The sequence below is a fragment of the Abramis brama genome (assembly GCF_963993115.1).
Source record: "Abramis brama genome assembly, chromosome: 1".
NCBI lineage: Eukaryota > Metazoa > Chordata > Actinopteri > Cypriniformes > Leuciscidae > Abramis > Abramis brama.
Window position 1 is genome coordinate 29,204,659 of NC_139963.1, and position 19,582 is coordinate 29,224,240.

The window sequence follows — 19,582 nt, forward strand, 5'->3', positions numbered from 1 at the left end:
TATATATATATATATATATATATATATATATATATATATATATATATATATATATATATATATATATATATATATATATAAAAACACATTTGTAAAGTTACATGAAGAAAAGAAAAAAAAATTTAAAAAAGAAAGAGAGAAAAGGACTTCAACCCTGGGTACTGTTTTGCTTTATAGCCATTTGGAGATGGAAAGAAAGAAGGGAGGTAGAGAAAGAGTAGGGAGAGAACAGGGAATTTTCAGGAGAGACGACGTTGGGGGTGGAGGGATCATCCAGCGGGTGTTATTTCTTGGCTTTTCCACCCTTGGCTGAATTTCGCGGTGGGGTGACTGGACGTCCTGAGCCCATTCCACCTCCTCCACCGTAGTACAGCTTCTTATCAGCTGGCTTAAGGATCTGAGAAAAAGACAGAGGACGAGAGTGAGCAACGGCGCACGACAGCTCACAGACTTCCAAATATAGCCACGTCCTCCCACAGAGAGAGCGCTTTGGTGCATATAAGCTCCGTTTCAAAATCTAGTGAGCTACCTACATAGGGACCATCCTAACCACCATAGAACTTCACAACTGACTAATTCAAAACCCTCTACATAGGTAGTACCTCTGTGTGAGAGACTTGACTAACAATCGATTTGAATGCAGTTTGACATACTGATTTTTAACTATGCCAGCTTCTTTAGTTATTTTCATAGCAAAAAATTTTCATTGAAATAGAAACTGGAAGATATTTAAGATCCATTTCCCCCCCAAATTATAAAAATAAATGAACTTGATTAAAAATCACTACAATAATGACAGACAAATGTGCCTCGTTTCCCCACCATTTTGCTAATGTGACTGCACATTTAGAATGAGCAATCTTAGATGGTTGTATAATTAGGTTGCCTAGTTTTTTTTTGTCTTTATGCTGAGAGCGTGCCCATGATGCCTTAAAAAGCATCTGTAGGCAGCGCACTAGGTTTTAGAACAGAACAATAGAATCACTGTAAACACAGAGAACAAATGTTCCAGAGATGACCTAATGCAAATCTACAGAGGAAGTTGGCCAGACCATCAAATTATACTTTATGTATTTGCAGAGAAACTGGAACGCCTTGTAATCAGGTATAGGCAAAAGACAGGGAGGAAAATGACAGCTCATCTCTTACCTGGAAGGAACACATGAGTGTCTCATCCACACTCATCATGGCCCCGGCGTTATCAAACTCGCCACAGTAGTTGGGAGCGGAGAACAGGGTGACTAACTGTCTCTTCGCAAAAAACTCATAACCATCCTCCACCACCTGCACAAGATGATAACGTCACATTTTGTAGTCTATTAATGTTACAAGGCTTTGTTAAAGCATTCCTACAACAGCAGAACATATACTAACCTGATGTGCCCTGCATATTAGGTCCATGTCATGTTTGTGAAGAAATTTAGCCACCACGTCTGCACCGAAGGTGAAGGACACACCACGGTCATTCTCTCCCCAACCTAGCACGTCTTTGTCTGGGTCGGCCCAAAGCAGGTCACACAGCAGCCCCTGGTCAGGCACATCCGTGGGCCGCATGACGCGCCGCACCTGCTCCATTGACTGCAGGTCTGGAGAGAGGCCTGGAGCAGAAAACAATTCATTTTATTTCACAGTGCATTTTTAGGGAGCAGCTTTTTTTGTGCATCCAGACACTGTGGGGCTGCAAAACACCACATTTCTAAACAGCTTTACAAGCAAGATGAAGAAATGATGTCAGAATCCTTCAATACAGATTGGTGATTCGAATTTAAATGAGACAAGGTCTTAACATGTCTCCTATAAAAAGCTTATAAGTTTTAAAATGTTTTATAACAAAAAATGAAATATAATTTTAGAAACATTTAGGACAAATATTTAATATAACACCATTAATATTTCTTACTTTCAAAAGACATGACTAAAAGTAAAGGATTACAATTCATAAATGAAATGTTAATTCAGTAACCATGATTCAGTGAACTCAATCAGTAAAGGACCCAGGTGGGAAAAAAAACCTACACCAAATGTATTTAAAATACATTTATTTCATACTAAGTATACTACAAATCCATTCATATATTTACTGACATATCGCTTAAGACTTACTGATATAAATATAATAAACTTTATTTGGAGCACTTTATTGTACAATGCACATTTCTTGATATTAAGCCTTAAAATCTGTTTAATATCACTATTAGTAAGGATAGTATGATCTCTGTATAACAGGGAACGACAACTGGCGGCCCGCCAGCAATATTTTCTGGCCCGCCGGATTATTTTGGAAGTCCTAAATGCTGCACAAAACTCTTCCAATACTTGAGAAAAGCCGTAGTCGCGCGGCGATTTCACCGCCGCATACTGTGTGAAACGCACATAGGGAATCATGCAGCGTGGGATTACATTTTAAAGTATAACTGTGCGTTCACACCGGACGCGAATAGCGCGTCAAATTCGCGCCTGCCGCGTCTAGTTATAAGCTTGACCACTTTGTGTGCATTCGCACGTCAAAAGACGGTAGCGGTCAGAACTCTGGTGTACTTTGGACTGAGTGGGCGGTCTGACTGACAATAGCCCACTCCCGACATCTTTTGACAGCGTATCTGCACTTAATTCTGACCACCTGTACACCTTCGAGGAGCTGTTTGGTACTGAAACCATTGTCAGTCAACAACATTCTTTTTTTGCAAGGATGTTTGAAATAGTTCGGCAGAAAATAGCCTACTTCATTTGTCAGTAGGGCAATTTGAAATTTGAGTGATAGGCTTTGTCCTATTCAATTTATGTTATTTATATTTCATAAATTTTTCCTGTGGCATTTTTTTTCTCTGCTGACAGTACAATGTTAAAATAGCCTAATATTTATATTGACACGAACCCAATTTTTGTATAGCATTTATAATTATTATAGGCCACTTAATCTCCTTCTTTCCGTTAGAGACATTTGAATGTGAGATTATGGAAAGGAGATCTAAATTTTGCGGACCCCTCAGGTCGGGAAATAAAGCGGGTGAACACAGTGTGTATTTTAATTTAAGCAGTTCCTGAATAGAACCTTGTGGGAGCGGGATGGAAAAAAAGAGTCCCGCGCAGACCTTCTTAAACCTTTTAGGTGTGTATGTGTGTGTCCCGAATAAATAATAATAATAATAAAAAAAAGGAATAAAGTTCAAAAGTCGGACTGTAAGCGAATGAGGCATGATTGCTATTCACACCTTTATTAAAATGGCTGTAATCTGTTACCACAATAGTACTTGATCTGTTTAAAATGATTTCCTTGATATATCATGCCTAAGGTGTTAAATTCAAAATTCAAATTCAAAATTAAAATTTGTCTAATCCAGTAATTATTTTTTTCTATTTTTGATCTGAGCACAATCAGAAAATCAGAAAACCCGTCGTTATTCGTTTTTTTCATTTTAGTTCAGGAAATAAATAATGGAAAAACAAGTCGTTTTTCATCTTTTTATTTTTGGTTTTAATTTGGCCCGCCATCTACTGGCTAAAAAAAATATTGGCCCGCGGCCAAAGTTACTTGCCGACCCCTGCTGTATAATATCAGTCTTTAAAATGCAAGATTATTTAAAGGGGTCATCGGACGCCCATTTTCTACAAGTTGGTATGATTCTTTAGGGTCTTCATGTAAAGTTTGTAACATACTTTCAGGGCTTGAATTTCGGTGCGGGAATGCGGGGATTGCGCATAATTTAAACCATTCCCGCAAGGTTAACTTTTATAGTGCAGGAAATTCCCGCACAAATAGATTTGCTTCATCTCAGTGCAAATGATTAAAAAACAAATTCACAGATGCGAGAAAAAAGATGTCAAACTGTCTTTTATTTTCAAATTTAATTCCTCAATCAGCGCTGGACCGGCATTCTCTGTCTTCCGCTGAGCCCTGGCCGTAGACAGATCATATGTTTCACGCTGTCAATGCAGTGGTCTGCGTTGCGCTGATCTTATTCACACTATCGAGTGTAGGTGCAGCATTCTAACATTGAGTCATAATGAGCTGTTTGTGAAGAAATTATCCGCTTCCAAATTATGTCATTTTAATCAAGAAATTTAAACATTAAAAACCATTTTGCTCTTTATGGTGTGCGAGTAAGAGCGCGGCAGCAACGAACCAACTGATCAGCTTACAGCGTAACAACATTGAATGCTCGGCCGAACAGCTGATCATAGCTGTACAGGGCGCCTTATTATTTTTCATCTCCATAAATATATCTAGTAGTAAAGCTAATGCAAGGGCTAGAAATCTATTAATCTTTTGCTGATACTTCCTTGTCATCATGGAGAGTGCAGTTCATGGTTGCATAGCAACAACAGACGCCACGGGACAGCAAGCGCTTGTGGAAAGGAGACAGCGGCGCGCCAGCGCTTTCACTTGTTTTTACACATCTAGAGCGACGTTGTTGATTGTTTGAGCATGTGACTGTGCGTTTCTCCTTGTTTTCTATTGTTATGCGCATGAAAGACTCTGAAACTGAGAGACATAAATGCATATAGTTTAAACTGAGTTCTTAATATCAATTTGAAGGAGAGCATGGCATATTTTGTATGACGTTTTAAAAAAAAGCAAAGAATTGAACTGAACTGAAACACATGAACGACACTGAAATAGAGAGACATTGATATATAGCCTAGGCCTAATGTCAATTTGAAGAAGAGCATGGTGTATTTTGTATAAAGTTTTTTTGTTTGTTTTGTTATTAACTGTTTTGAGACCTGGAAATGCACAATTCATGCATACAAATCTGTAGATATTAATAAATGAAGATGATTAAATTAGACCGATGCATCAAAAGTTATTCTCCCCGCCATAATCTTTAGATCCCCCCATGTGACCCATGTAAGGGGGGAATCCCCCCCCAGTTTAAAAAAAGAAATTCAGGCCCTGATCTTTATATGAGCACTCCATCTGGATCTTCATGTTTAAAACAGTTCATATTTACTGCATTTCATTGCTAAGCACAGCAGATATTTTGAGGATATGATGACAATCACAAAAGAAAAAAACTAATCAATTACGGTTCATTTCCAGAGCAGATTACTGCCACATCATTTGCAAAACCACACTAGCTTAAATGAAGTGTACACAAAACTCTCTTTTTATGAGGACTCTAGTTAGACCCCTGGTGTGTCGTTGAGATTTCGTGCCAATCAAATGAACCAAACTTTATGGTCTCCCAGTCATATGGCTATAAACAGCTATATTTAACTTATCCAGGGAAATTGCAAAGTCAATACAGGAGTTATGGCAGAACATTAAAATTGCCATGGGGACAGAAGACCTCTGCCTGCACTCACCTCCATGGCAACAGAAGATCTTCTCGTCTACAATGGCAGCCACAGGTAAACAATTGAAACAGTCTGTGAAGGTCTTCCACAGCTTAATGTTATACCGTCGCTTACCTTAGAGGATAGAAAAAAATAGCTTATGAGCATTCAAAATCATGAAATGTGTATATGGGAAAGGCATAAGCATTTATGAAGATGTAAGTAGGGCTGGGCGATATGTAAAAAATATTTTGTCTATAATCGCCTTAAAAAAATACCGCAATATCCAATTATATTGTCTATCCTATAGGCCGACCGTTTAAGTTCACTTAAGACAAAACTGACTGCGTTTGCGGGCATATTTGGAAATAATTGTGTGTGTGTATATTTGTCCGTGCACTATATGAGAGCTGGGCTTTGCGCAGCAAGAAAACAGCACGCATCCAGAAGTGTTCTCTTAACACTTAATAATAATAATAATAATAATAATAATAATAATAATAATATCAAGAACTGGAATCGATTTTCTATTCCTAACCCTACTAACTGCTAGCCTATAGAAAATATTTCATTCATGCTATTGCATGTGAATAAATGTGTGTATGGTAACTATGCGGCTATGTGAATTATATATGTCATTATCGTATATTGTCGATGATAGTCTGGTAACTGACTGTTATAATCAACATCGAGACACTTGCAAGACATCGTGTATATATACGATAATATTGTCAAATCGCCCAGCCCTAGTTGTAAGAGATCAAATTCAGAATTTATACTGATACCTACACTCATCATAGAAGCCATATATACGGTTGATAGAGGCGCACTCGTGGTTGCCACGCAGAAGGAAGAAGTTTTCAGGATATTTGACTTTGTAGGCCAACAGGAGGCAAATGGTCTCTAGAGACTGTTTCCCTCTATCCACATAGTCCCCCAGGAACAAGTAGTTGCTTTCAGGAGGAAAGCCCCCATACTCAAAGAGACGAAGGAGGTCATAGTACTGGCCATGAACATCACCTGCACATGCAACAGAAAAAAAAAAAATTGTTCAGTATAATAATTTCATTAATTTAATAATTTCCACTAATTTAGATCTGAATTCCTTTAAAGGGGTCATATGATGCAATTTCTTGTTTTCCTTTTTCTTTAGCGTGTTATGTAGCTATTTGTTCATGTATAAGATCTGCAGAGATATTCTCTGTAAAAGTTAAGGCTCAGCCAAATCTACAACAGACTGTTTCCAGAACCTGGGAGAGTACAAGGCCGGCTGTGCACAAAGGCTGATTCTAAAAAGTGGGGCAATTCCATCTTTGCAAGTACAGTCTGGCACTTCTGACTCACAGACACAGCACAGTAAGTATTTTTTAATATGGATAAATTTGGAGTTTTGAGCAGTATAGAGTAGCGCTTGTTTGTCATTTCTACGATCACAAATGCAGACATGGTTTTATGATTACATAGTGTTCTCTCCCCCGTAGCGCGGCGCGTAAAAAGACAGTATAAGTCATCATTATAATCAACAATTATGTCCCCAATGAAATAAAACCATACCAATCTGATATGTTCTGGTCCAGTTGCACTGGCAAAGTTGATCGATCAGCTTGGTCATCTGCATTTTCCGGATCAGTTTCGCGCTCAAATTGATAAGGTAGTATTGACATTATCACCTGTCGTTATTGCAATGGGAGCTGATGTTCCAAATATGGTAAGGGGCGTGACATTTCCATCACTCGCTTGGGGTATTCGGGCCAATCTGGATTGCTGGCCAATCAGAGCACACCGTGTTTTTCAGAACAATGAGCTTTGTAAAAATCTACGCGTTTCAAAAAGGCGGGGCATAGAGGAGCAATAATAATGAACGGTATGTGTAAAATAATGACTTTTTGAAACCTAATACCACATAAAAGCATTGCATTAAACCAAATACACAAAATAATGTTCTTTTTAGAACCGTCATATGACCCCTTTAAGGTTTTCCATGATCGTGGGAACCCACTAGGACAAACATACCACAGATCTTGAGCGGTGCTTCCAGCTCCAGCAGGATCGGCTGGCTGAGGAAAATTTCTCGGGATTTGAGACAGAGGCCACGGATTTCACTCTCTGTCAGCTGTACGTTCTTGCCTGGCCTGGAGCCTTTAACTGGAAAAAGCACAAAAGAGACAAAATGAGAATAGTAGGAATCAGGCCAAAACAAACAAAAAGCAAATGTGCCAGATTAGACCCAGTTATCAGAAAATAAGTGCTTTTAAAAACTAGGAAGAGCTAGAGGATGAGAGGCTCTCTGAAGTGATGGGATGTACAGAAAAGTGACGCACAGACGTCAGTGCACTCAAACACTAGATCATGTGTCTCTGCTGAAACAGGAACCCCAACCGCGCAAGACCCAGCAAAGGCATTTACAGAATTTAGCAGGTTTGTTAAAGCAGTCCTTAGCGCTTCACTTTGTCCACACTAGCACAACCGCACATATGGCTTTTATAAACCACAATGCGTGGTAAAGATATTTCTTTTCCGAGGCACAGCTGCTCAGGCCATCCTTAAAAATATTCTTGTTTGCCGTAACCCGACCGACCCTGTCAATTTAGTACCGACCCAATTATTTATTTTTTTCCCCTTTTAGTCCGACCGACTTGCCAGTTGTAAAATGCATTAAGACCGACCGATTTTTTTTTTTTAACTCTTCAAACAACTAATACAAATGCAATAAAATAATATTAGTTATTAAGTATTGTGAATATAAATTGCCTAGACCTACATACAAACATAAGCTACGTTCTTTCTTTTAAATAAAAACCCGTGGCACGTCATCTATGATTATGTTTACACCATTGGTTAACGCATGTCACACTACGGCCTGTAGGCTAAGTTCGCTTCGTTTCATTCACTGTCAATGGTTTGTTGCTTGGTAATGATGGCTGCGGCTTTACTCTAAAAATTATTTCATTTTTATATGTTGTTGAATATGGTTTATTAAAAAATAAACATGTGAGAGCGTGTTATAGGCTATATGTCATGTTTTAGTCAGATATGACGACGCTACTGCAACACGCATCGCCGCAGATGAGAAGCTGAGCATCAACGTGCTATCGCAAATCAAAGTGAAAGTAAGTCGCAGACGCTTAACACACAATCATCTTCATTAAATGTAAAGAAACGAAATGATCTTACCAGGGCTGTTTCCGCTTTCTCTTATTGCGGGCTTTGATTCAGAAATTTTAGTTGATGATCAATAAAATAATGTATCTCATAACTGTTGCTTTCGGTGACGTGCACTCCATTAAATCTGCATATAGCGGGAATTGAAGATCGGATTTATATCCGCAAAAAAAAACAACAACACACATTTGTATATGTAACCAGGTGTAAATGGAATCGTTTTGATAAATCAGATTGCAATCCGATCTGAGAAAACGCATGAAGTGGCCTGGTGTGAACAGCCCCTAGACATCAGTGAAAAATGTTCTCCCCCCCGACCCCCGATTTTTTTTTTTTATATATATAAAAATATAGACCTACCTACCGACCCTTTTTTCTTTTTTTTTTGCTGTTACTGCAAACCAAAATGGATGGCCTCAGTGTTAAAGACCATGTGCAATTTAAGATTGATTTAAAATTGCAGATATATTTAAATATTCACACACACAAAAAAAAAAAAAAAAAAAACATGGGTCAACAGACCCCCCCACACACACAAAAAAAAAAGCCCCAAAGAGATTTGCTGGCCTGCTGTGACGGAAGGCTTGCAGGGTCTAAACAGACTGTCATCTCACACAACGCAGACCTGTGGTATTATTCAAACATGCCCTTTTAGATAGGCAGCATGCCGCGCTGTTCGAGAGTTTAGCTGGCAGCAGCAGATGAAAGAAAGCACATATGATGCATCTGCAATGGAAACAAATATTGCCACCTATTTGGAAAGGGCTGAAGCGGCCATCTCCGAGGTCACAATGGGCAAAAATCTTAAATGCATCCATGCATGGGATGTTCAGAACGTAAAAATAAGCATCCCTGCAGTTGTAGTCAAGCCATTGTTGGGTTTTAAATATACATTTCACATGGCTTCCTTCAGGCAAGAAATACTGTAGCATACACGGAGCGTATCCCGGTGACTCACATAATCGGGCAGTTATGCAAGGATTTGGAAGATGGCTTATTTGTGCATAATCACAAAATCAATCCAACCAGGCTACACCTCTAAATAAATGTTTAAAGAATGCTGCTTTACACAAATTAACCAAGGACACAAATAGTCAGTACTGAAATGTTATGAAATCACAATGCCCACATCATACAAACTGAACAATGTTACTGCCAAAACAATTTTACAGTGCATGACAAAATGTTTCTTTGCATCCACCCATCTCTACAGAAGATGTCTCATTCAACGTGACAGTCCACAGAGAAAAACAGCTGGCTGACTGAATGTTCACCCACATTGAATACATATTCGTGCAGCTGTTTAAAAGACACCCACAGCACACTTCACAGTGTAAAGTGAAAAATTCCTGCATGCCATGCAGTGTCACATTACTAAAATGTCAGAGCATACCACTGAAATTTCACAATTGTCAATATCAATTTACATACCAAAGCAACAATTACTTAATTTTTAATGATATAACTTCAATTTGGAAATTAAACTTAAATTACATCAATCACTATGATACATCACTATTTTGACCAAGTAGCTGCCATTCAAGCATGTACTGTAGACTACTATTCAAAAGTTTTTTTCTTTTAAGAAGTTAATTTTATGCAGGAAAGACATTATAAAAGACTCACATTTTGAATAAACTGTTCTTTTGAACTTTCCATTAATCAAAGTATCCTGAAAAAAAATTCAGTTTGCAAAAATAAATAAAAAAAATAAGCAGCACAAGTTTTCAACATTAATACCATAATAATTGCTCTTGAGCACCGAATCAGCATATTTGTGACACTTAAGGCTGGAGTAATGAATGGCTGCTGAAAATTCAGCTCTGTCATGACAAAAAAAAAAGAATTACATAAAAAAAAATTGAAAAACTATTGCATTATTGCAATTGAAAAAGAATTGCAAAAACTGTTACATTTCCTTTATTTTAATATCGATTTGGTACTGAACTAACTAGTGTGTTTGACATTGTGTGCCATTTATTTGCACAAGATCTATATTCACCTTCCCTTGGGTTTATTGTTTGTACATTTTGATAATGCATATTGTATGGTTGCTACTATGTCACGAACAGCGTGTGTTTGCATCAAAGTTACCTGGGAAGTTACATTTCACTTTCTCACCTCTGCACAACAAAGGAGAGATAATACACTGAATTTGACTTTCATATTAGGGAACAAGCACTTCACTTTTTTTTGTTACTGATAACCAGTGGTGGACAGTAACGAAGTAAATGTAATTCGTTACTGTACTTAAGTAGCTTTTTTGCGTATCTGTGCTTTACTGAAGTATTTAAATTTGGGAAGACTTTTACTTTAACTCCACTACATTTCAAAGTCAAATATCTTACTTTTTACTCTACTACATTTTCAAAATCAGTCGTTCCTTTTTATTTATGAGTGGATAAAAACTTAACTGGTCAAACGAGCCACCAATCACAGTAGCCTACAACGTGCGCGCTTTGTTTTGAACTTGCCTTGGTGGTATCTACTAAGCGCGAACCAGAGCTGTTAAATATTAGAGTTGAGACCATAGACAGTATATAAGAGGTTGCGACACACACGGCTTGTTCGACTTGAACCGGCGCTGCACAGACCGATCAGTTTATGACATCAAAGTATAGAGCGAAATCACGAGAGCGATTGAAAAGCATACAGAGCCGTCTACTCTCTAATCGCTCTTGCAGTATTTTAATGTCATTCACCGATTGGTCTGTGCAGTGTGCCGTTTCAAGTCGAACAAGCCTACTGTGATCTCGCCGCCGCGCGGTCACGTGATTCGTGTAGCTCTCAATAGTTCCAAACAATTTGTGTTGCCAATAATTTTAAGTGGGGCAGAGAGCAGCAGCTATTATTGCAGCAATTATCGGTAAATACTGACGCATAATGAACATTGCTTATTACGTTGACACTAAAATTACTTGCATATAATAGCATTTTTTTTCTTTCTGAGGAGTAGCAGAAACACTGCATTAATACGTTTTGGTGTTTAATTTTGTAGGGAAATTGGCTGCTCCTATAATGTAGTGTGTATATATATTCAATGGCATTGTGCAGGTTTATGTGAATGTATCATAACATTAGGATGTTTATAATTATGACCATAGACGCTCATGAAAAACATGTACAGTATATGTTGCATGTACATGTATATATATAGACTAATTAATGTCATTTTATTAATAGATTGATGTGCCAAGAGTGACAGAGTCTTCACGTAGACTGAGTTAAGCAAGAGTCTTGTGACAAAAATTATAATAGAACATTATAGCAATAAAAAAAAATCATAGTACTTGGATACTTAAGTACATTTGAAGGCAAATACTTTTGTACTTTTACTCAAGTGAATGTTTAAAGGCAGCACTTCTACTTTTACTTGAGTAATATTTTACCTTGAGTATCTTTACTTTAACTCAAGTACATGGTATGTGTACTTCGTCCACCACTGCTGATAACTGACGCTAACTACCTTGGTTTCATTTTAAGGACTTTTGAGCAAACAAATCAGATGATGTGCACCAAACGTGCACCAATGGTGTGGTATAACAGTTAGGAGGAGTTTCAAAAAAGGAGGCCTTTAAGGTTTCAGCACTTGAGTGATCTGAGGGCCAGGACGGTGACCGGAAGCCTGTCAGCTCAGCCAGTGAAAAGTGGGTATAAATAGGATCTTGCCGCTCGTCACTTTAAACCCAGATTAAGGCCGGCTAATGCCCTAACAGCACTTGCTCTAAAGTTAGTCACGGGGCCAATAAGCATCACAGAGCTTAGACCCAACACAAGGTTGGGGGTGGACCTATACGACAAACAAACAAACAAACCACTCAAACAATAACCACAGGGGTTCTAAGTTAGGTGTGCTAAATTCCATAAATAAGTAGAAAAACAGTAGTGCAGAGAACAGTTCAACCACCCACCAAATAGGGGGTGTACTTGGTTGATAAATAAACCACTTGAACGGTAGCTCGTAAGTGTGTTAAGTTCTTTAAATAATCACAGATAACAAAAAAGGCAATCAAATTTAACTACAAGTTTGCATCTAGCCATCTCATGCGATGGGTAAATACAGTCATGCTAACAGTCCAGTGCTTAATCGTAATGAAGACGGTCATCACACGGACATCCATGTGTTTTCCCTCGGAATCTGCAAGTTCTCAGAGGTGATACCCTCTACACTTAATCCAATGAAGGCAATGAGATAGAGGGATAATCTGAGGAGAAGAAAACAACTTATTTATGTGACACCTCAACAGAATGACAAATGTTAGCAGATGCTGGGTAAACACAGCAACCAGCATAAAAAAACCAAAAGCAACAGTCTACGTGCAAAAGTTTCCTTCATGTCACCTGTAATCAGTACAATTGATTTTCCGTTCGTTGGCCATGAGGCTTTGGGAGTTTGGGCACAACAGTGCTGCAGTATAGAACAGCATGAACCAAAAGGATCTAGACTTAAAAGCTGGAATCACTGAACATTCCAGTCTTAGGATCCGGATTTAAAAAAAAAAAAAGAAAAGGGTACTGCCTGTCAAAAGACACACCGCTGGGTTCATTAAAAGGGAGGATTAAGTTACGTAACTTCTTGTAATTATTTCCAACCTACAAGCACAGTAACCCAAGTACATAAGAAAACTTTGGTAAATAGGACACTCTGATACGTTCACTGTATTATACGTGTGTATTGTTGAGCACAACCTGCCTGCATACAGAGTCTGACCATATCTGCATGTCAGAGCAATGTGCTTTTTTCCCTACCCTCAAAATCACTGACAGCAACAACTTTGGTCCAGAGAACAGCATATCATACAGAGAACAGCATAAAAACAGTAGGGGTGTAACGATACATAAAACTTACGGTTCGGTATGTCCCGCGGTTTTGACGTCTCAGTTTGGTTCGGTGGGGTGGGGGTGGGGGGTGTAGAAAGGTAAAATTGCTTTCTTTTTTCTTTTTTTTTTTTACAGTGGTTTAATGAACAAATTGTATCTTTGTCTTCAAAATAATTCAATTACAATTAAACATTTTGCAAGGATAAAAACAAAAAGAACTGCCAATGCTGTAAACTATATAGGTAGCCCGCACAATACGATAACATTAAAGGTTAACAACAGAGCCTAGACTTTTAGCCTAAATTCAGATGCTATTTATTTTTAGATATAATAAATCAACACTCAACACATTATATGAAAACTGCACATAAGGCAGTTTTTGCATTAACTTATGTTTTTACTCTAATTCGTTATTGAAATATAAAAATGTACAGTTGCTGTCATTTTCATGACAGATATTTTAAACATACATTAAATAATCAAGATATCATTAACGGGTTAAGTAAAATATAATATATAGGGTAATATAGTGCATTTATTTAGTGCAAGAGTTCATTTAGGAACCAACAAGCTGTTGACACTGAATGACTTGCCTGAGGTAAATATAATGCTATGTGACAAACTAAGCTGTTTTATTGACGTCTTTCCGCTGCTGAAACACTGATTGATCGGTTACACGAGTTATGATGCATTTCAGTAAGTATACTGTATCTTTCAACATACCTTCAGGTGTCCATTCATGTTTATTCTGTAACTGAGGAAGAGAATCGCGTTTACTCGCACTCGCTGCTGTTTTAAATGAGGAGCCTAGTACAGTGGTCTGTCACACCACATCAAAGAGCGCCATTTATTGTTTGAATTTCGTGATCAAATAGACAGAATTTGAAAGATTACACCTTGCTTATTATCGAAAGTAACAAAACATGAAGCTTGCTATTATATGGTGTTAATGGTGGTTAGCCTACAACTCTGTATTCGTTGTGTACACACGAGGTCCATTGAGCCAGGGCTGGGCCGGGGTATCAGGGGGTGAGGCGTCTTCGGTACGCCATGAGAGTATCGGGATACGTATCGTGGGTGGTGTATCCCCGTTTTTCGGTTCGATTTGAATATCGTTATACCCCTAAAAAACAGCATAAAAAATTCTATGTATTTTAGAGTTATTTATTACTTATGGACCAAAGTGCTGTCCATTCTAATGGTTTTGAAAGTGCTTTATAAATAAAAGTTGAGTTGAGAGCAGGAAAACATAACTCAGTCTCTACTCACTAAATATTCCCTACATTTATATAATATCAGAGTAGATATGACCATTATAGGAACAATAAATTAATATAATATCTATATGAAATATATAATATTATTATCTATAAAATAGCGATATCTGTGTAATCTTTTATCAGCCATAAAAAAATATATACTCAGGAGAATCAGGACTTCGGATGAAGGCATCAAGCTTTGAGGGAAAATAGGACAGCAGGATTACATAAGGAGATTTATATACAACTATTATCAGGCTTGTTTATTTTTTTTTAACTGCGATTTGCAGAAAAAAAAACAAGGTTTACACAACCGTGCTGCCAACAGAACCCAAAGCCAATAGGTAAAAGGTACAATGTACGTGGAAAATGTTTTCTTTGTGTGACTGTGTGTGTGTGTGTCTTTTCCTTTTATTATACATGAAAAATACTAAAGAGACATTCAATTTCATGCCAAATAAATAAAATTAAAACGGTTCAATCACTCTTGCAAAGGCAGACCCAACAACCCAGCACCATCAGTAATTGTGATGTCTAAACTTCACAACTACTCATGAAGAGGCCCACACAGAATCTGCAAATACATGTAGGCTAATTTTGCAGAATGGATTCAAATATGGCAAAATTTGTTAAATGGAGCTGAAAGCACAATGAAACAAGCCAAAAATATTTAATAAATTAATACGGGCGGAGATTTGCATGAATTTTTAGGATGATGAATTCCGCAGAAACTAAAGAGGTCTCTATGGAGTTCTAGGGGCTCAGATGCGGTGTGGGCCAGCTTACGACCTCACTTAACTTCCTTTGCTACGGAAACGGCTGGAAAGATGGTACATAGTTTACAAAACGGCCTGAAGCATTCTCATTTTGCAACACAAATGCTTGATGTGAGTCAGATATTTAATAAACTCCTTGCTTAGGTTTATTAAGCCCATCTGTGCTATGGTTCCCAGTGTACCTCAGTAGGCATCAGTAAGCATTACGTACAAAAGACATTTCTGGTGCAGCTAAAGAGACGATGAACAAATTCTGTTTGTTCCCAGCAGATCTTTACTTAAAACCTCAACTGTTATTTACAACCAAGTATTTTCTGAAATATCACTTTGTAGAAATAAACATCAAATTGTAAAACAACACTACAAAAAAAAAAAAGGACCCTTGAACAACATTGGGCTTCCAAAATAATTAAACTCTGTGGAAGGGCTAAAGTATTTACAATCAGTGTAAATGCATACAACTAAAAATTGATGTACAGAAATGTTATCTTCAGATAATAAAACAGCTTAAATTCAGAATCTCCTAAGCAAAAAAGAAAGTGATCACGTTTTCAACGACGTATGCCGTGTTGTGAAGGCCTCTATTGTGAAGATCACTTGGTAATACACTTCTACTAACTACATCCTCATTAGTTAAAGTAATCCTATTGCTGCAGGTTTTAATTAGACACAGGACTTCCCCTGCTGAAATTGAAGATAAACAACAACTGGACACAGATAGAAATGAAAAGCACTTGAAAAACTGGAACACCAGTAGTCATTGAATGAAATATTGGCCGATTTTCAACTCATAACCTTAACATTATGAGATTATGAGAGAAAAAAAAAAAGAGCATACACTTGTCATCTATATATGTTCTTTATTATGACATACGTGACCGACTGTAAAATCGCAGGCAGCTTTTAGTAAATTAGTGTAACGTTAGACTGATTGTTGGCTAACGTTAGTATCTGCTAATTCGCTCCACTTCCCCCGGCTTTTTTCAGAGCACAAAATATCATTAACAGTAACTACTATTCTATAATATACGACATACATGCAATACAAACACAAATGCACAAGTATTTGATGGTTTTGCACGTTTCATTTCGGAGAAACAGTTCATTTTTAAAAGATATTTGAATTTCTTCTCACCTTCCAGGAGACGCTGTATTATGGAGTCTATGTTTAATTTGTCCGGCTCCGCCATTTTAGTGGATTTCTGTAGGGTTTATTCAAACAGGTCGAGTCTTCCGTTTTCTGTTATCTTGGTGGTTGGTCAAAAAATAAGGCCCCAATCCGAAAAAGCAAAGCGTATAAAAGATATCGTTATGGAAATGTGAATTTACTGGCTATATTTCCTTTGTCGTTTGGTTGATAGCTAACTGCTAACGCCGTTAGCCTGATGGCGCTAGCTATTGCCTACCCGTATTTAAACACCAGGAAATGGTTAATGTGGTACAAAAAAACGCCCAGATATACTCCTTCACCTCTTCTTTTGATTATTTTTACGTCCCGTGAACATCTAAAATATTCAAACTGTCCCTATTTTCCGTATCCTCACAACCCCCCTTCTCTCATCGTCTACGGAACTTTAAAAAAAGACCGTGTTGATGAAGAGCGAAATCAACGGAGACTGATAGGGCCCGCCTCCGCTTGTAAATGCAAGGAGATGATTGGCTTACATCTCACATTTGAACTGAGGGTGTGGTCATTCATTGGCTAATGTTCACTCACATCTCATTCCCAGAGTTCCACCCCGAGTTGTAAAGTAATGACGTCAATGAGGTGAAAAAGGAGAGAGCGGGTGAGGGGATGTTCATGTACTATGAAATTGCTGGCACTTATAATGTACTATAGGTTTAGGGACTATATGCTTTATGATAAATAATAGTTTAAGGCCACATTATTATATCGAGGCGCTCACACTGTGATTAAAATTGTTTAATGACAGGTTTCCTCATGTTTCTGGATCATTTTCTAACACACTAGCGCCCTCTATTAGACGTTACGGAACACCGCACCTCCTTTTTCTTGAGAGAGTGTCCCGTTTGCAAGTTGCACTGTTTGATTGCTGTAAAATAAAACAAATCACGGCGGGTCAGTTTCAGTTTAGTTTTCATTCTGGTGATGGCGTTTTAAAGTTGTGTTAATATGTGTTACGGTGTTTGGCCTGGGCACCTATTTTACACCATCATGTTTGACAAAGAAGATTCTGCTCTATATTTTGATGAAAAAGGCTCAAATATTTTTGTGGCCATTTTCACAAACTATATTTTGTGCATTTTACTGACAACAACAGCTTAAAATAGCCACACAAAAAGCTGGTTTATTGGCTGGTAAGCTGGTTGTTGTTTTTTAGTGAGGATTAATGCAATTCTTGTTGAAATATTTAATCTATTCTATAGAAAACAATTGTAGAATTAGTTTGAATACAATAAAAGCCAGATGTGTTTATAAGGCCTTATGGCCTATGTGACTACAAAGGTCAAGATGAGAAGTTTGTGCAACCACTGCAGTTTTTGCATATTTTCTGGTAAACACCAGACGAAGTGAATGAATAAGACCATTGTTAAGAGGTGTCGCGTGGAGGTGTCTTGCCTCTGGGGAAGAGTTAATTGGCCTTGGAGAATGTTACATTTTGCCTATGAAAGAGGGTTATGCCATCAATTGGCAGAATGCCACAAAGGAAAAAGATGTAGAACTTAATAGTGGGAAAACAGGAGGGGTGAATATTACCACACGTTATGTTACACTTGGTTATTGCAAAATTACAGATAAGAAAAAGGTATAATAATTGCAAATTGTATAATAATCTGATTTCTGAAGAGCTCTGACTCCTGACCTTCTTTTGCATAGAAGACAATTTCCCGCAACATAAAATAAGAGAAGACATTTTCCACAACATTCTCAGCAGGCCAACTTGTACTTACAAAGGTTATTTTCGTAAATGAAAACTGAAACTAAGACTAAAACTATTGGTCAAAAAACATTTTCGTAAACTGAAATAAAATAGAGATTTCAACATAAATGAAAAACTAAAACTAAATTAAACTAACAACAGTTACTGAAAAACTAACTGAAATAAAATAAGAATTAACAAAAATAGATAATCTTTTTCGTAATTAATAAGCTCTCATCCTGTAGGCCGGAAAATCACGTTTTTCCATTCCACTGCGCTACTTTATTTTTCAGTGTAAACGCTCTAGTCTTTTGCAGTGTCTCGCGCATGACTATAGCCTACGTTCTAAAAACGCGGCACTCAAGTTAAAATAAGTTAAACTTTTAAAAGGCGCGCCTCGAGACCTTGCGCTTTTCTCCATTCACTGCCCGCGTTTTGCAAAGCACAAATCCTACGAATTCGTACGAGTGAGGTCGTATGAGCCACCTTGTAAAATTCGTATCGGGTTGGTATTCCCATCATGCCTCCTTAAATGCAAATAGGCCTAAAGCTGTAAGTCTACCTTAATTCCAGGTTAGATAACCATCTAATTTGAAACTTAGTAATAAACAAGATAGCCTACCACACATATTAGACACTGAGCAGAAAACGGAAAAGACAAATAGCATGTCTAGCCCACATAGACGTAGTAAGCATTTTCAGAGCAGAAGTAAACTAAATATCATGAATATGAGTATAACTGTGAGTATATGATATTAAGAGACAATAGATAAAAAACATAAATGGATCAATTACACGAATAATATGTTTGAAATTATTTATCATAGAAATAACCATAAGAATAATCATACACACATTATTTTATTTTTTCTTATACACCACGTGTTTAACAAGATTTCATCTTTAATATGAATGAGTTTGAATGAATAATTTTTACTTTCATACTTTTAAGCTACATGTTTGGTTCTTTGTTCAATCTCAAACAATTATTTTATTTTTATTATTAAGAAGTTTGCACAAGTGTTAACTGTAAACTGTGAACATTAAACTTTGCTGAAATTAAATGTCTTGGAAGTGTTCTGTTAACTCTGCTAAACTACTAAAACCAAAACTAAATAGAAATGTGTCAATAGTCATAGCCAGTTAACTAATACATATTTCACCTATCTACAGACTTGCAAAGAGAGAGAGAGAGAGAGAGAGAGAGAGAATCTGGTTTGAGTGGTTTAGTCCAAATTTTCTGAAGAATATATAAATATAAACATTCATCAACTCACACATCAGTTGTGGAAGCTCAAGCATGTTCGCTTGACGTAAGAGAACCAATGAGGTTCATTATCATGTTGCGCAGCACGTCTGAGCTTCGTTTGAGCACGTCGCGCGTGAAGCAGGTTCAGTTGAGCTT

At 37.4% G+C, this 19,582-nt stretch overlaps 1 protein-coding gene across 1 annotated transcript; it reads right to left on the minus strand.

The window, feature by feature from the left end:
* Nucleotides 1–66: 66 nt before the first annotated feature.
* ppp1caa (protein phosphatase 1, catalytic subunit, alpha isozyme a) lies at nt 67–16,941 on the minus strand. The gene is made up of 7 exons (XM_084135866.1): nt 16,431–16,941; nt 7,291–7,422; nt 6,067–6,297; nt 5,308–5,412; nt 1,375–1,598; nt 1,150–1,284; nt 67–397 (listed from the first exon to the last, which is right to left on the minus strand). The coding sequence occupies exons 1-7, from the start codon at nt 16,483–16,485 to the stop codon at nt 284–286; spliced, it is 996 nt and encodes a 331-aa protein (XP_083991992.1). The 5' UTR covers nt 16,486–16,941; the 3' UTR covers nt 67–283.
* Nucleotides 16,942–19,582: the final 2,641 nt, after the last annotated feature.

Coding starts and splice junctions, on each gene's coding strand:
- ppp1caa (XM_084135866.1), bottom strand. CDS start 16,485: ATGGCGGAGCCGGACAAATTAAACATAGACTCCATAATACAGCGTCTC. Junction 6,298..7,290: donor AGCACCGCTCAAGATCTGTG/GTATGTTTGTCC, acceptor TTGCATGTGCAG/GTGATGTTCATGGCCAGTAC. Junction 398..1,149: donor CACTCATGTGTTCCTTCCAG/GTAAGAGATGAG, acceptor TCTTTTTCTCAG/ATCCTTAAGCCAGCTGATAA.